The sequence below is a fragment of the Mandrillus leucophaeus genome, unplaced genomic scaffold (genome assembly GCF_000951045.1).
Source record: "Mandrillus leucophaeus isolate KB7577 unplaced genomic scaffold, Mleu.le_1.0 Scaffold612, whole genome shotgun sequence".
Lineage (NCBI taxonomy): Eukaryota > Metazoa > Chordata > Mammalia > Primates > Cercopithecidae > Mandrillus > Mandrillus leucophaeus.
In genome coordinates, this window is record NW_012106609.1 from 1,873,022 (window position 1) to 1,888,909 (window position 15,888).

Consider the following 15,888-nt stretch of genomic DNA (forward strand, 5'->3'; position numbering starts at 1 on the left):
GGGACTACAGGCGCATGCCACTGCATCTAGCTAATTTTTAAATTTTTAGTAGAGATGGGGTTTCACCATGTTGGCCAGGTTGGTCTCGAACTTCTGACCTCAGGTGATTCACCCTGCCTTGACCTCCCAAAGGGCTGGGATTATAGGCATGAACCATTGCGCTCAGCCCATGATTAACTTTTAATATAAGATTATTATTTTATCTGTTGAAATTCTTACTGCTTTAGAGCAATAAAGTATCATCTAAGCATTCTATATTACCAAATGGAAATGAATGAGATAACCCCTAAATACTACCTACACTTAATGATGGAGTTGATATTTTGGTCTACATGAATGTCTACAGTGTACAAAATAACTCCTTCCTTTCTCATACTGAATCAAGTAGAGTAATTATTCTACCGAAGTCTTTTTCAGATTAGGCAAAATCTGTTGAATTCCTGCCCCTTCTACTCTAACTTGTATATATGAGTGTACAAAGGTCTAAAGTCTATTAAAGGCTGCCATGTTAATTTATGGTTCTAATATAAAAACTAAGCCATGCTTAATGTGATTAATACCTAGAACAGGGCTGGAATATACCCATCATCAATTTTCATTACATAATGAATAAACTGAAAGTTTTAAAATTGCTGCCATAGATATTAATGCTATTTTTCCTAAGAGAACAAAGTCTACCTTAACATTAACATTTTTACGGTATGTTATAGCAAAAGTTTTCTATTTTTTCTACTCTAACACATAAGCCTATATAATATACTTATCAGTAATATTCAATTACTATAACAATAATTCTCTCAAAAGAGGCAGCTGCCCTAAGAATTATCAATTATTTTCTATAAAAGGCTTCTGATAATCATATGACTTCAGAAAAACTTAACTTTCTAGAGTCATACAGAAGGAATATCAATAAACTCCTACCTGTTCTGGCATGGCTCCATGTTCAATTCCAGTCTTCAATAATCTGTAGCAATTACCAAAGAGATCCCATTTTGTGAGATCATGTGCACTGAAATAAACAAAAATGCATTTGTTTTATTCTAGAATGGAAAGAAATTTAAATTTGAGCTCAGTTCAAGTGAGTGGAAAAATAAAATAATTTCATTTCGGTTGGGCACAGTGGCTCACGCCTGTAATTCCAGCACTTTAGGAGGCCACGGCTGGCAAATTACTTGAGGTCAGGAGTTTGAGACCAGCCTGGCCAACATGGTGAAACCCCGTCTCTACTAAAAATACACACACAAAAATTAGTTGGGCATGGTGGTGCATGCCTGTAGTCCCAGCTACTTGGGAGGCTGAGGCAGGAGAATCACTTGAACCCAGGACACAGAGCAGTGAAACAAGATTGCACCACTACACTCCAGTGTGGGTAACTGAGCAAGACTCTGTCTCAGAAAAAAAAAAAAAAAAATTTTTTTCATTTCCATAAAGGGAATGCTCATTAAATGCTCAAATGTGAAAGAAAGGTAGAAAGGAAAAGGAAATAAAAAGAGATGATTCTAAGAATTTATTAAAGAAATCAACAAAAACAAAACCTCACATATTTAACTCAAAGTTTCTACCACGTGGTTTAAGCTCACATTCTATTCCATATATGGATAAACTCCCTTTATTGTATATATAAAAGTACCTTTTTTGTTTTATTTTTATTTTTTTTAAGACAGGGTCTCGCTCTGTCGCCTAGGCTGGAGTACAGTGGCAAGATCTCGGCTCACTGCAATCTCTGCCTCCTGGGTTCAAGAGATTCTCATGCCTCAGCCTCCTGAGTAGCTGGGACTACAGGCGTGTGCCATGACACCTGGCTAATTTTTATATTTTTGTAGAGATGGGGTTTCACCATGTTGGCCAGGCTGGTCTTGAACTCCTCGACTCAAGAGATCCACCCGCCTTGGCCTCCCAAAATGATGGGATTACAGGTGTGAGCCACCGCATCAGGTCTATTTAAAAGTACATTTTAAAGAACTCCATTTACAATTTAAAAATAAAACCACACACATATTTTTGAAAGAGAGATCTGTATTCCCAAAATGGAGATAAAGACAAAGGAAAGGAAAAATGGGAAAGCTCAAAAACTGCACTACAGCTATTTACTTGGGCTGAGGACTTATGAATGTGATAATGGTAAATTTTTATATTCTCATGAGCTCTACTACTAAAAATAGTCATTCTGACACTAGTAACTTCTGTTTTCAAATGACAGTTTTTTTTCTTTTAATAAAAGTTTGCTTTTCTAGGGAATTCTAAAAAAATTTACTTGTATATAAAGACCTAGATTTTGGAAACTGATTTTTAATTTTGAAGTACTGATCAGTGTAAAAACTATATTCAAACTCTCTTTGGACAACAAAGTTCTTTTTGTCCTTTCTTCATGGAGAAGACCGGCATATCTCATTACAAGGGAAGTGAAAATTACAATTTGACAACACAAATTTCAGTGATCTGAATCTTTCTTCCTTATTCAAATTCACCTGTTCTACTGACATAGTAAGAACACAATAACCAAGCATACAGGAACAATTCAGGAAAAAAGCTCACAAGAGTAACTCATGACTTTCCTGAAAATCTTATTTATTTTTGTCCTTTATGTTAACAAATAAAAATTAGTATATACTTATTGTATACAGCATGTTGCTTTGAAATATGTATAAACTGTGGAATGACTAAATTGAGCTAATTAACATATCAATTACTTCACACACTTATCATTTCTTTCTTGTGGTGAGAACACTTAAAATCTACTCTTAGTCAGGTGCAGTGGCTCATGCCTGTAATCCCAGCACTTTAGGAGGCCGAGGGAGGAAAACTGCTTAAGCCCAAGAATTTAAGACTAGCCTGGGCAACATGGCGAAACCCTGTCTCTAGAAAAAATAAAAAAAATTAGCCCAGTGTAGTAGCGTGTTCCTGTAGTTCCAGTTACTTGGGAGACTGAGGTAGGAGGATCCCTTGTACACAGGAAGTTGAGGCTGTAGTGAGCCGTGATTGTGCCACTGCACTCCAGCCTGGGTGAGAGAGCAAGACTCTGTCACAAAAATTTTTTTTGAAAAAATAAAAATATTAAAATCTACTCTCTTGGCAATTTTCAAGAATATAACACATTGTTTTTAACTATAGTCACCATGTTGTACAATAGATGGGTTGAATTTATTACTCCTAACTGAAATTTTATATCCTTTGACCAATATAAGCCCAACTGTCCTCCAGATTTTCTTTCTTTCCTTTTATTTTTTTCTGAGATGGAGTTTTGCTCTTGTTGCCCAGGCTGGAGTACAATGGTACGATCTCTGCTCACTGCAACGTCTGCCTCCTGGGTTCGTGCAATTCTCCTGCCTCAGACCTCCCGAGTAGCTGGGATTACAGGCACACACCACCACGCCCGGCTAATTTTTTGTATTTTTAGTTGAGACGGGGTTTCACCATGGCCAGGGTGGTCTTGAACTCCTGACCTCAGATGATCCACCTGCCTCGGCCTTCCAGAGTGCTGGGATTACCTGTAGCACTCTAGCTGATGAAATAAGCCTGTCTAATTTGTTAAATACTCATGGGCTTAAACTTTTACAGTATATATTCATTACATTAAATGACAGCTAAATCATTATAGTAAATACATTTTATACCTTAAGTAATTAAATGACAGGCCAGGCACAGTGACTTACGTCTGTAATCCCAGCACTTTGGGAGGTCGAGTGCCAGTGGATCGCTTGAGGTCAGGAGTTCAAGACCAGCCTAGCCAACATGGTGAAACCCATCTCCATTAAAAATATAAAAATTAGCTGAGCATGGTGGCGCACACCTGTGGTCCCAGCTACTTGAGAGGCTAAGGCATAAGAATCACTTAAACCTGAGAGGCAGAGGTTGCAGTGATCCGAGATGGCACCACTACATTCCAGTCTGGGCAAGAGAGTGAGACTGTGTCAAAAAAAAAAAAAAAAGTAGTTCAGTGATAGCAAAACATAAATCATATAATCATCAAGATAAATCCGAATAAAGGAAAAACATCTCAATATTCCTCTAAAATTTCCATTTTTAAAAAAACATCTATTTTGTTTTAATTGAGATAGGATCTGCCTATTGCCCAGGCTGGTCTCAAACTCGTGGGGCTCACGCAATCCACCTCCCTTGGCTTCCCAAAATGCTGGGCTTATAGGTGTGAGTCATCACACCAGGCCTAAAATTCCCATTGTTATTAATGTCAAACACAACAGTCAGTCACTGTGTGCTGGCTGTTACATGTCATTCACTGAATCTATTTTATCTTTCTGTTGTTATTGAGATCAGATCTCACCATACTGCCCATGCTGAAGTGCAGTGGCTATTCACAGGTACTATCATGGGCCAGTGCCATGATCAAGTACAGCCTTGAACTCCTGGGCTCAAGTGATCTTCCTTCCTCAACCTCCTCAGTGGCTGGGATCATAGCTCTGTGCCTGCACACTTGGGTTACTACATTTACTTTATTTATTTTTTGAGACAGCCTGTTGCCCAGGCTGGAGTGCAGAGGCGCGATCGCGGCTCACTGCAACCCCCACCTCCTGGGTTCAAGCAATTCTCCTGCGTCTCCTGCCTCAGCCTCCTGAGCAGCTGAGACCACAGGTGCACACTCTCATGCCCAATTTTTGTGTTTTTTGTACAGACAGGGTTTTGCCAGGCTGGTCTCCAATTCCTGGCTTCAAGCAATCTGCCCACCTCGGCCTCTCAAAGTGTTGGGGTTACAGGCATGAGCCACCTCGTTGCCTTTACTTTAAACAAAATAACGTACTTGTGAAAAGAAGTTAACCGCTTTAATGTAGAAAGAACATTGTAAATATCATCATCATCAGCTTCTTCTCCCTATAAAAAAAAGGAAACATCACATCATTACCACAACTTTACTCACATTACAGTATATTACTATTTACTGCCTATTCTTTTAAATTATATAAATAGTATATATTCATTGTAGATCCATAATACAAATAAGCAAAAAGGCAAAAACACCCATAACTCTAACAACCTAGAAATAATTTCTGCATTTTAAATGTTGTGATAAACATGACTTTGAAAAGCTTTCTGATTAATACTATAAGATAAAACCCTTTAAAATTTCTAAGTGAAAGGTATGTACTTGAAAGACTTTCAATGATTATTTCCAATATTTGATTGTCAGTCACTTTTGTAGCTTGAAAATCACAATGAATGAAAAATCATAAATAATGGTTGAGTTCCAATAGTAGGAAAGAGTCTTTTATAAATCAGTTACGTGGTCATTAGAGCACAGAGAACTATGGAAGTCCCAGATTGCCTTACAGAGATTGATGAGAGAGAGGGAAAGAGGAAGAAGTCACAGAAATAATTAGAAAATAAGCAATTGGGAGATGCTTGCTGATATCTTGGGCATACCATTGATAAGCAGGCATCCTTAAAAGCAGACTTAATTTGCATGCTCTATTCATTAGCATATCACAATAATTCAGCAATATTAAAATGTAAATAAGGTCCCAGAAATAGAAAATGAGTTAGGAAAAATTAGACTTTAAAGAGACTTTTTTTTGCTGGATGTGGTGGCTCGTGCCTGTAATCCCAGCACTTTGGGAGGCTGAGGTGGGCAGATCACTTGAGATCAGGGGTTCAACACCAGCCTGGCCAACATGGTGAAAGCCCGTTTCTACTAAAAATAAAAAAATTAGCTGAGCGTGGTGACAGGTGCCTGTAATCCCAGCTACTCCAGAGGCTGAGGCAGGAGAATCACTTGAACCTGGGAGGCAGAAGTTGCGGTGAGCAATGAGCTGAGATCGTGCCACCGCATTCTAGCCTGGGTGACAAAGCAAGACTCTGTCTCAAAAAAAAAAAAATTCTTGAAAGAGAAAAAAAATTCTAGTTTTTATGACAGATTTTTAGAATAAAAATAAGGCATAACCAAGGCTGATCTTTATAGAATACACAATTATAATAAGGTTGCTAAGTTTTGGAAGGGGCAGACAATTCTACTCGATTTCATTTTAAAATGAAAATGCTTTACACACTCAGCTATCTTAAATTCTTAGTCTATATTATTATATGTACACATTAACTTTAGAACAGACCTCTTGCAATAGGTCTTCCACAGAATGATTGAATCGATCTACAAACTCATCAATCAGCTGGCTTCGAGCTATGTCAACTCTGTTCTGGATGGTATATTCTTCACTGCATAAGATGCTATAGGTTTTACTGCAGGCTTCTAGAACATCTGATTCTACATGTTTCTCCACAACAAACTTAATCTGTTTTAATAAAGCATCCAGATGCTGAGAAGACAAAAAAAAGAAAAACTGTAATATTTAGATTAATAAAAAATAAAAAATTAGCATCTGTCAAATAACAAGCCTATAAGAGTACATGAAAATAATTCAGTTAATAAAACTATAATAGTTGAATTTCAATTTCACAGTATCATTACCTTTTCCATTCTACCTGTGCTGTAGATTTCTAAATCAAAATACTGTGGGATTTGTAGCAAGTTTGCTACCTTCTCTGCATCTGCAGAATACTAGAAGGAGAAGAAGCAAAGAAAAATACAGTAACTACTTTAATAGTACAATGAAAGCAAACTCAGTGACATAACAAAACTGTAAATGAAACTGTACCTTTGACAGTAACATAGGAAGTGTTATAATAAAATGTTCAGTCAATTTGTTTCTATCATCAATTTGAGTTTTCCTTTCTTTGGCAGTTAGCACCTAGAAATAAAGTCGGAAAAGAATTAAAGGGTGTTGTGCTAAATTATAAATCCAAAATGTTACATATATTGATGAAGCACTGGCAAATAATATAACCAAAAATTTAAGAGAGGCTTAATGACTGAAACAAATACATGAAAATTTATGCAAATTTTTACATAACATGCACTACTACCTTATCAAACAGCTAAAGTTTGGGCGAATTGCTATCTGTTTATGTCAAATAAAAATATACACATTTTAATAAAACCATAGTTACCATTATTAAAATACTGAAACCAATCAAACCCAATTTTTCTAGGGTTTTAATCTCAACGTGTTAACAGTGATCTTCCTATGTTAAATATACACACACTTTTTAAAGTAATGCTTTTTAAATACCAACAGAAGTTAATATATTCTCACTTATTTTTAAAGCATACACTAATAATATCTCTGGATTCATTTACATTTGAGTCTCCTTGTAACTAAGCTCATAAATCTGTTATACAGCAATCAACAAAAAAGAGTATAGTTTGTGCTCATGGAACAAATTTAAGCTGATAATGCTCATCACTTTAGCCTGTATCCAACTTGTGAAACCACAGGTGACTCCAAAAATAAAATATTAAAATGCAAACTCAGTTTAACATAATAATTTCCCCTAAGTATTCTGCATTTTATTATCTTGAAGGGCTTTGCCATCATAATGTCGAATTGTTTTACAGAACAGGAACATTCCAATATAAATTGCCGCTTTATAAATGTGAACCCCAATGTTTAAGAATATGTGCAAGAAATAATAGCACTGCCTATTTGTTGTTCAGTCTTTTTTTTTTTATTTTTATTTTTGAGACAGAGTCTTGCTCTGTCACCCAGGCTGGAGTGCAGTGGCACGATCTCAGCTCCCTGCAACCTCTGCCTCCTGGGTTCAAGTGATTCTCCTGCGTCAGCCTCCTGAGTAGCTGGACTATGGGTATGTGCCACCATGCCTGGCTAATTTTTGTATTTTTGTAGAGATGGGGTTTTACCATGTTGACGAGGCTGGTCTCAAACTCCTAACTTCAAGCAATCCACCACGCCCAACCTTGTTGTTCAATCTTTTAAGCATATAAAATAATCACCTGTGAATGATCTACCAACCACTGTGTTTAGCTCTGCACAAAGCAATTAAGGGAACTACATGTATGTCTAGGAATGTATTCAAGATATTTAAAAGTCTTGAAATTCATTTGACAATGTATGAAACGTCTAAGGATACTGATTTCAGGGAAATGCTATTTTTGATGGCACGATCTTTTTATTCATTTATTTATTTTTGACACGAAGTCTCGTTGTGACACCCAGGCTGGAGTGCAATGGTGCGATATTGGCTCACGGCAACCTCCGCTTTGCTTCCTGGGCTTGAGCGATTCTCCTGCCTTAGCCGCCCAAGTAGCTGGGACTACAGGTGCGTACCACTATGTCCGGCTAAGTTTTGTATTTTTGGTACAGACGGGTTTTCCCCATATTGGCCAGGCTGGTCTAACTCCTGACCGCAAGTGATCCGCCCACTTCGGCCTTTCAAAATGCTGGGATTACAGGCGTGAGCCACTGCACCCAGCCTGAGTGGTCATTTTGTTAGACACGCTACACACTTGAACTCATCTAGTCCTCAAAATACCTCTGAGGGGATAACAAAAATGGTATGACACCTATGAAGAAGGAATTTGCCAACATCTAACAAAATTGTACACATATTTTTCCTCTGACCTAGCAGTACCAATTCTATCTCACCAACACACCTGGTACAAGTAATGAGATATGCATACGATTATTCATCATTTCTTTTTTTCTTTTTTTTTCTGAGACGGAGTCTCGCTCTGTCACCAGGCTGGAGTGCAGTACTACAATCTCAGCTCACTGCAACCTCTGACTTGCTGGTTCAAGAGATTCTCCTGTCTCAGCCTCCCGAGTAGCTGGGATTACAGGCACGCACCACCATACCCAGCTAATTTTTGTATTTTTAGTAGAGACGGGGTTTCATGTTGGCCAGGATGGTCTCAATCTCCCGACCTCGTGATCTGCCCACTTCGGCCTCCTAAAGTGTTGGGATTACAGGCGTGAGCCACCATGTCCAGCTGATTATTCATTATTTCTAGTAGCAAAAGACTAGCAACAGTCCAAAAGACTGTGCATAGGTGAACTTTCAGTAGTGCATCCATCTAATAGACACTATACAACCAGAAGAAAATGAAGACCTCCAAATAAAGATATGAACTGATTTCCAGGATACACTGCTAAAAAAAAGAAAGGTATAGAATAGTGTATAAAGTATACTATCTTTAGTAAAAGATTAGGGGGTGAGTGGAATGGGAAATAAGAATACATATATCTGTATGTGTACATGCCTTTACCTATTTGTGCAAAATGAAACACCTGAAGAATAAACCAGAAACGAATAAAAATGGTTACTAATGAGGTGTAGAGAAAGGTATATAAATAAGACTTCTCTCACTACATCTTTTCACATGTTTTTGACTTTTTAACTATGTAAATGTTTTACCTATTTCAAAAAAATAAGTTTGGGAAAAAACTCATAAATTTGAAGAGGTAAAACCCCTGTTAGGCTAAATTTAGGTCAAATATAAAAATGAATGTATGATTTAAATGTATATACATAAATATACATTTATTACTCTGTCTACTAAAAGTACCTAGCAGAAATCATAAGCAATTAACAGTAAGTACATCCTCTTAACTGAGTACCAGTATTTTAATCTTTAAATACTACTCTGTATTAAAAGGAACCATGGCTCATTGGAGAAATGGCTGATTCTTGTGCTAGTGTGGAATCTAAAATTCAAGTAAATCTCAATGATCCCTACCTTCCTTGTATTCATGCCCTTATACAACCTCGTCCTACAATGTATAAAGATGACTTGTATAACCAATAGGATATTTTGAAAATGATATTGTGTAATTTTTGAGGTTATGTTATAAAAGACATGGCAGTGTCTACCTTATTCTTTTGGATCATTCACTCTAGGAAAAGTCGGCCGCCATGTCATGAAAACATTCAAACAGTCCTATAGAGAAACCCACATGGTGAAGCACTAAGATCTACCAATGGTCAGCACTAACTTGTAAGCCATTGTGGAAGTGGATTCTGTAATTCCAAGTCAAGTCTTCAGATGCTAAAGCCCAGGGTAACGTCTTGACTGCAACCCTATGGAAGCCCCTAAGCCAAAAGAATAGTTAAGCTCTTCCAAAATTTCTGATCTACAGAAACTGTATGAGATAATAAAGGCTTATTATTTCACACATCTTTAACTTTGGAGTAATTTGTTACACTGTAATAGATAACTACTCAAGCAGTAAAGGCAGAAAGTGAACCTGGGGCATCTTGTTTCCCAAGAAAGCAAGTAAGTAATTAAAAAAGAAGAAGATATGTGAAAAGGACAATAAATTAGTATGAAGGGGCTTATCACTAGTCAAAGGTGGGACAGCACATAATTTAAAGACTATTAAGGAAAATTTCAGAAACATTCAAAAGCAGAACAATAACCATTAGCCCTGTCATTCTTGTTCCATTAATTCTCCTGCAGTTTTTTTTTCCCCCAAGGCATTTTAGGGCATAACCTCGCACATTTGTCCCTTGAACAACACAGTTTGGAACTACATGGTTCATTTATATACAGATTTTTTCCAATAAACATATTGGAAAATTTTTTGGAGATCTGCAACAATTAAAAAAAAAAAAAACTTGCAGACAAGCCATGTAGCCTATTGGAAAATCAAAGCAAATTTAGATTCATCATGATGTATAAAATATATGTAGATATTTAACATTCACTACTATAAAATATATACGAATCTATTGTAAGAACTTAACATTTATTAAAACTTACACACACACTTACAGGCTGTACATGGCACCATTTGCACATGACAGCAATGTGAATAAAGATACAGTATTATGGCTGGGAGTGGTGGCTCATGCCTGTAATCCCAGCACTTTGGGAGGCTGAGACAGACAGATCACTGGACATCAGGAGTTCAAGAGCAGTCTGGCCAACATAATGAAACCCCAACTCCAGTAAAAAATATAGGCCGAGCATGGTGGCTCATGCCTGTAACCCCAGCACTTTGGGAGGCTGAGGTGGGCGGATCATGAGGTCAGGAGATGGAGACCATCCTGGCTAACACGGTGAAATCCCGCCTCTACTAAAAATACACGCCTCTACTAAAAATACACGCCTCTACTAAAAATTAGCTGGGCGTGGTGGTGGGCACCTGTAGTCCCAGCTACTTGGGAGGCTGAGGCAGGAGAAGGGCGTGAACCTGGGAGGCGGAGCTTGCAGTAAGCCGAGATCACACCACAGCACTCCAGCCTGGGCGACAAAGTGAGACTCCGTGTCTAAAAAAGAAAAAGAAAAAAGGCTGGGCGCAGTGACTTACGCCTGTAATTCCAGCACTTTGGGAGGCCGAGACGGGTGGATCACGAGGTCAGGAGATCGAGACCATCCTGGCTAACATGGTGAAACCCCGTCTCTACTAACAATACAAAAAATTAGCCGGGTGCAGTGGCCGGTGCCTGCAGTCCCAGCTACTCAGGAGGCTGAGGCAGGAGAATGGCCTGAACTCGGGAGGCGGCACTTGTAGTGAGCCGCGATCGCGCCACTGCACTCCAGCCTGGGGGATAGAGTGAGACTCCGTCTCAAAAAAAAAAGAAAAAAAAATACAAAAACTAGTGGGGTGTGATGGCACGCGCATGTAATCCCACCTGCTCGGGAGGCTGAGGCAGGAGAATCGCTTGAACCCAGGAGGCAGAGGTTGAAGTGAACTGAGATCACACGACTGCACTCCTGCCTGGGTAACAAAGCGAGACTCCATCTCAAAAAAAGAAAAAAAAAGAAAAAAAAAGATATCGCATTAATCATAAGTGTACAGAATCAACTATAGTATACATTCCACTACAATAATATTGTACAGATCTACTGTTGCTATTGCAGTGAGCTCAAGTATTGCCAAGTATTTACTAAAAAAGTCCCATGACACTAATCATCTTTGCATGAACAGTTGGTCTCTCCAGTGAATTGTGTATCACAGTCAAAAGTGATCTTGTGGTTCTCACTTATCATGTTTAGTGCAATACCATAAACCCTGAATAACATCATGGGACCCATATGTGCTACTAGTGATGCTGGAAGTGTTCCCAAGAAGCAGAGAAAAGTTATTACAAGAAAAAATTTAAAAAAAAAAATTAAATTGCTTGATATGTCTGTAGCTACAGTTGCCCACCATTTCAAGATAAATGAATCCAGTATAAGGACCACTGTAAAAAAAAAAAAAAAAAAAGAAAAAATTTCATAAAGCCATCACTGCTATACTAGCAGGCGCAAAAACCATTGTACCTTTTGCAAAATACCTTTATATTTCACATTAAAAGTACAGCTTATATATGGGTGCAGAATTGCTACAAAAAAGGCACACCTATACTCATATGATTCAAAAAGAGTAAAGTCATATAATGACAACTTAAAGCAAAAGGAAGGTGAAGGTTACAAAGCTGGAGAATTTAAAGCCAGCAAAGGATAGTTTGATAATTTTAGAAAGAGGTTTCACTTTAAAAATGTTAAGAGAACAGGAAAAACAGTTTCTGCTGACCAAGAGGCAGCTGACCACTCTTCAAGATGCCATCAAGAAAATCGCTAAAGAGAAAGGATATCTGCCTGCACAGGTTTTTTTTTTTTTTTTTTTTTTGAGACGGAGTCTTGCTCTGTCGCCCAGGCTGGAGTGCAGTGGCCAGATCTCAGCTCACTGCAAGCTCTGCCTCCCGGGTTTACGCCATTCTCCTGCCTCAGCCTCCCGAGTAGCTGGGAATACAGGCGCCCGCCACCTCGCCCGGCTAGTTTTTTTGTATTTTTTAGTAGAGACAAGGTTTCACCGTGTTAGCCAGGATGGTCTCGATCTCCTGACCTTGTGATCCGCCCGCCTCGGCCTCCCAAAGTGCTGGGATTACAGGCTTGAGCCACCGCGCCCTGTGTGCACAGGTTTTTAATGCAGATCAAAGTGCCCTACTCTGGGGGGAAAAAATGCCACAAAGGACACTTATTAGTAAGGAAGAGAAGTGAGCACCACTTTAAAGCAAGAAGAAATAACATTAATCTACTCATTTGTGCAAATGAAGCTGGGTTTATGATCAGGATTGCCCTTATCTGTAAAGCTGCTAACCCTCAAAAGCCTTGAAGGGAAATGATAAACACCAGCTGCCAGTCTTTTTGGCCAGTAATGTGTAACAAGGAGGCCTGGACAACAAGAACCCCTTTTCTGGATTGGTTTCCACTGACGCTTTGTCCCTGAAGCCAGCAAGTACCTTGCCAGTAAGGGACTGCCTTTTAAAGTTCTTCTGATAACGGACAATGCCCCTGACCAACCAGAACCCAGTAAGTTCAATGCCACAGGCATCAAAATGGTCTACTTGCCCCTAAACACAGTATCTCTAAATCAGCCGACAGATCGGGGGTTCATAGAACCCTTAAAAGTCATTAAACATACTACTCAAAGGAAAAGACTGTCAACACTATTGAAGAGAACCCTGATAGAATATCATGAAAGTCTGGAAGAATTACACCACTGAAAATGCCATTGTTGTTTTAAAGTCATCAAGTCCCCCCAAAAATAAATACCTGTTGGAGAAAACTGTGTCCAGACATTATGTATGATTTCACAGAACTTATGACAGAACCAATCAAGAAACACATCAGAGATTATGGTTATAGTATAAAATGTGGGGAATGAAAGACTTCAAGATATAGATCTTAGAGAAATTAGAGAGCAAATAGACACCAGCCAGGAATGATGGCTCACGTCTGTAATCCCAGCACTTTGGGATGCCAAGGTGGGAGAATCACCTGAGGTCAGGAGTTCGAGACCAGCCTGGCCAACATGGTGAAACCCCGTATCTACTACAAATACAGAAAATTAGCTGGGCATGGTGGCACATGCCTGTAAAACTCAGCTACTCGAGAGGCTGAGGCAGGAGAATTGCTTGAACCCATGAGGCAGAGGCTGCAGTGAGCCCAGAGAGCATCACTGCACTCCAGCCTGGGTAACAGAGTGAGACTCTGTCTCCAAAAAACGGCTGGGAGAGGTGGCTCACACCTGTAATCCCGGCACTTTGGGAGGCTGAGACGGGTGGATGACCTGAAGTCAGGAGTTCAAGAGACCAGCCTGGCCAACATGGTGACACCCCGTGTCTACTAAAAATACAAAAATTAGCTGGGCGGGTGGCAAGCACATGTAATCCCTGCTACTTGGAAGTCTGAGACAGGAGAATCGCTTGAACCCGGGAGGCGGAGGTTGCCGTAAGCCGAGATCACGCCACTGCACTCCAGCCTGGACGACAAGAGTGAAACTCTGTCTCAAAAACAAAAAAGACACTACATCAGAGGAACTAATAGAGGATGACTTGATGGAGATGAGTGCTTCTGAAGTGGTGCCAGATGATGAGGAAGAAAATGCTGAAGAAGGGGTGCCTAAATTAACATTAGATAATTTGGCAGAAGAGTTCCAATTATTCAAGACTGCTTTTGCTTCTTTGGTGACACAGACCCTTGTATTACGAGGGCACTGAAATTAAAGCAAATAGTGGAAGGAGGATTGGTATCACACAGAAACATTGTTAGAGAAATGAAAAAAGCAAAAAGACAGAAATTACAATGTATTTCTGTAAACAGAGAGTGCACCTGCCTCTCCTTCCATCTCCATCTCTTCTGCCTCTGCCACTGGAGACAGCAAGAGAAAAACCCTCTTCCTCCTCCTCCTCAGTGTACTCAATGTCAAGATGTCAAGGATGAAGACTTTTATGTTGATCCAGTTAACAAATAGTAAATATATTTTCTCTTCCTTATGATTTTCTTAAAAACTTTTTTCTCCTCTGGCTTACTTTATTGTAAGAATACAGTGTATAACACATATTACATACAAAATGTGTTAATCCATTGTGCTAACAGCTTTAAGGCTTCTCATCATTTAGGCTACTAGTAGGCTACAGTAGTTAAATTCTGGGGGAATCAAAAGTTACATGTGAATTTTTAAAATTTTAAGATTCATAAAAAGTTTCATAAATTTTGTATGTCATCCTTGCACAGGGGCCATGCTCATCTTCTCTGTATTGTTCCAAATTCAGTGTATCTGGTGCCAAAGTGAGCACACGTGGAGTTTTGACTGTGCAGGTCAGTGCCACTAACTCCTGCATTGTTCAAGGGTAAACAGTATATAATTTCATCCTTAAATATTTCAGCATATGTCTCTAACAGATGAGGACCACTATAATTCCTCTGCTTTTATTTTTAAGTATGAATAATTACTGTAGGGATTATAATATACATTTTTAACTTATAACTGACTTCAGGTTGATATTGAATTAATTATAATAAAACATAGCAATTTTGCTCCAATATAGTTCCATATATTTTTCCCTTTTGTGTTACTCTTGTCACATATATTTATGTTATAATCTCAACACTATAGTGCTATAATTATTGATTTAAATCAGGGGTATCCAATTCGTTGGCTTCCCTGGGCCACAATGGAAGAACAATTGTCTGGGGCCACACATAAAATACACTACCACTAACGACAGCTGAAGAGCTTAAAAAAAAAAAAAACCAGCAAAAATATCTCATAATCTTTTAAGACAGTTTACAAATTTTTGTTGGGCTGCATTCAAAGCCATCCTGGGCCACATGCAGCCTGTGGGCCACAGGTTAGACAAGCTTGATTTAAATAATTTCATGTTCTTTCAAAGAAATTAAGAGAAGGAAACAGACACACACACACACACACACACACAGCCTTTTACCTTTTACATCCACTCACATACTTACCATTTCAGATTTACACTCTTCCTTTTTTTTGGAGATGGAGTCTTACTCTGTCGCCCAGGCTAGAGTGCAGTGGGGTGATCTCGGCTCACTGAAACTTCTGCCTCCTGGGTTCAAGCAATTCTCCTGTCTCAGCCTCTCGAGTAGCTGGGATTACCACGACCAGCTAATTTTTGTAATTTTAGTAGAGATGGGGTTTCATCATGTTGGCCAGGCTGGTCTCGAACTCCTGACCTTAGGTAATCCACCTGCCTTGGCCTCCCAAAGTGATAGGATTACAGGTGTGAGCCACTGCATCCAGCCCATTCCTTCTTTTTTCTTTTTTCATTCCTTCTTGTGGATTC

The 15,888-nt window shown here is 38.9% G+C and overlaps 1 protein-coding gene across 2 annotated transcripts in view; it reads right to left on the minus strand.

Moving 5' to 3' along the window:
- STAG1 (stromal antigen 1) overlaps positions 1-15,888 on the minus strand; it is a 306,806-nt gene that overhangs the window by 79,539 nt on the left and 211,379 nt on the right. For both annotated transcript variants that reach the window (XM_012000038.1, XM_012000037.1), the window contains exons 16-20: positions 6,603-6,695; positions 6,416-6,505; positions 6,060-6,263; positions 4,757-4,827; positions 922-1,009 (exon numbers count right to left, since the gene is read on the minus strand). In XM_012000038.1, coding sequence (XP_011855428.1) covers positions 922-1,009; positions 4,757-4,827; positions 6,060-6,263; positions 6,416-6,505; positions 6,603-6,695 — 546 coding nt within the window. The remainder of the gene's footprint in view (positions 1-921; positions 1,010-4,756; positions 4,828-6,059; positions 6,264-6,415; positions 6,506-6,602; positions 6,696-15,888) is intronic.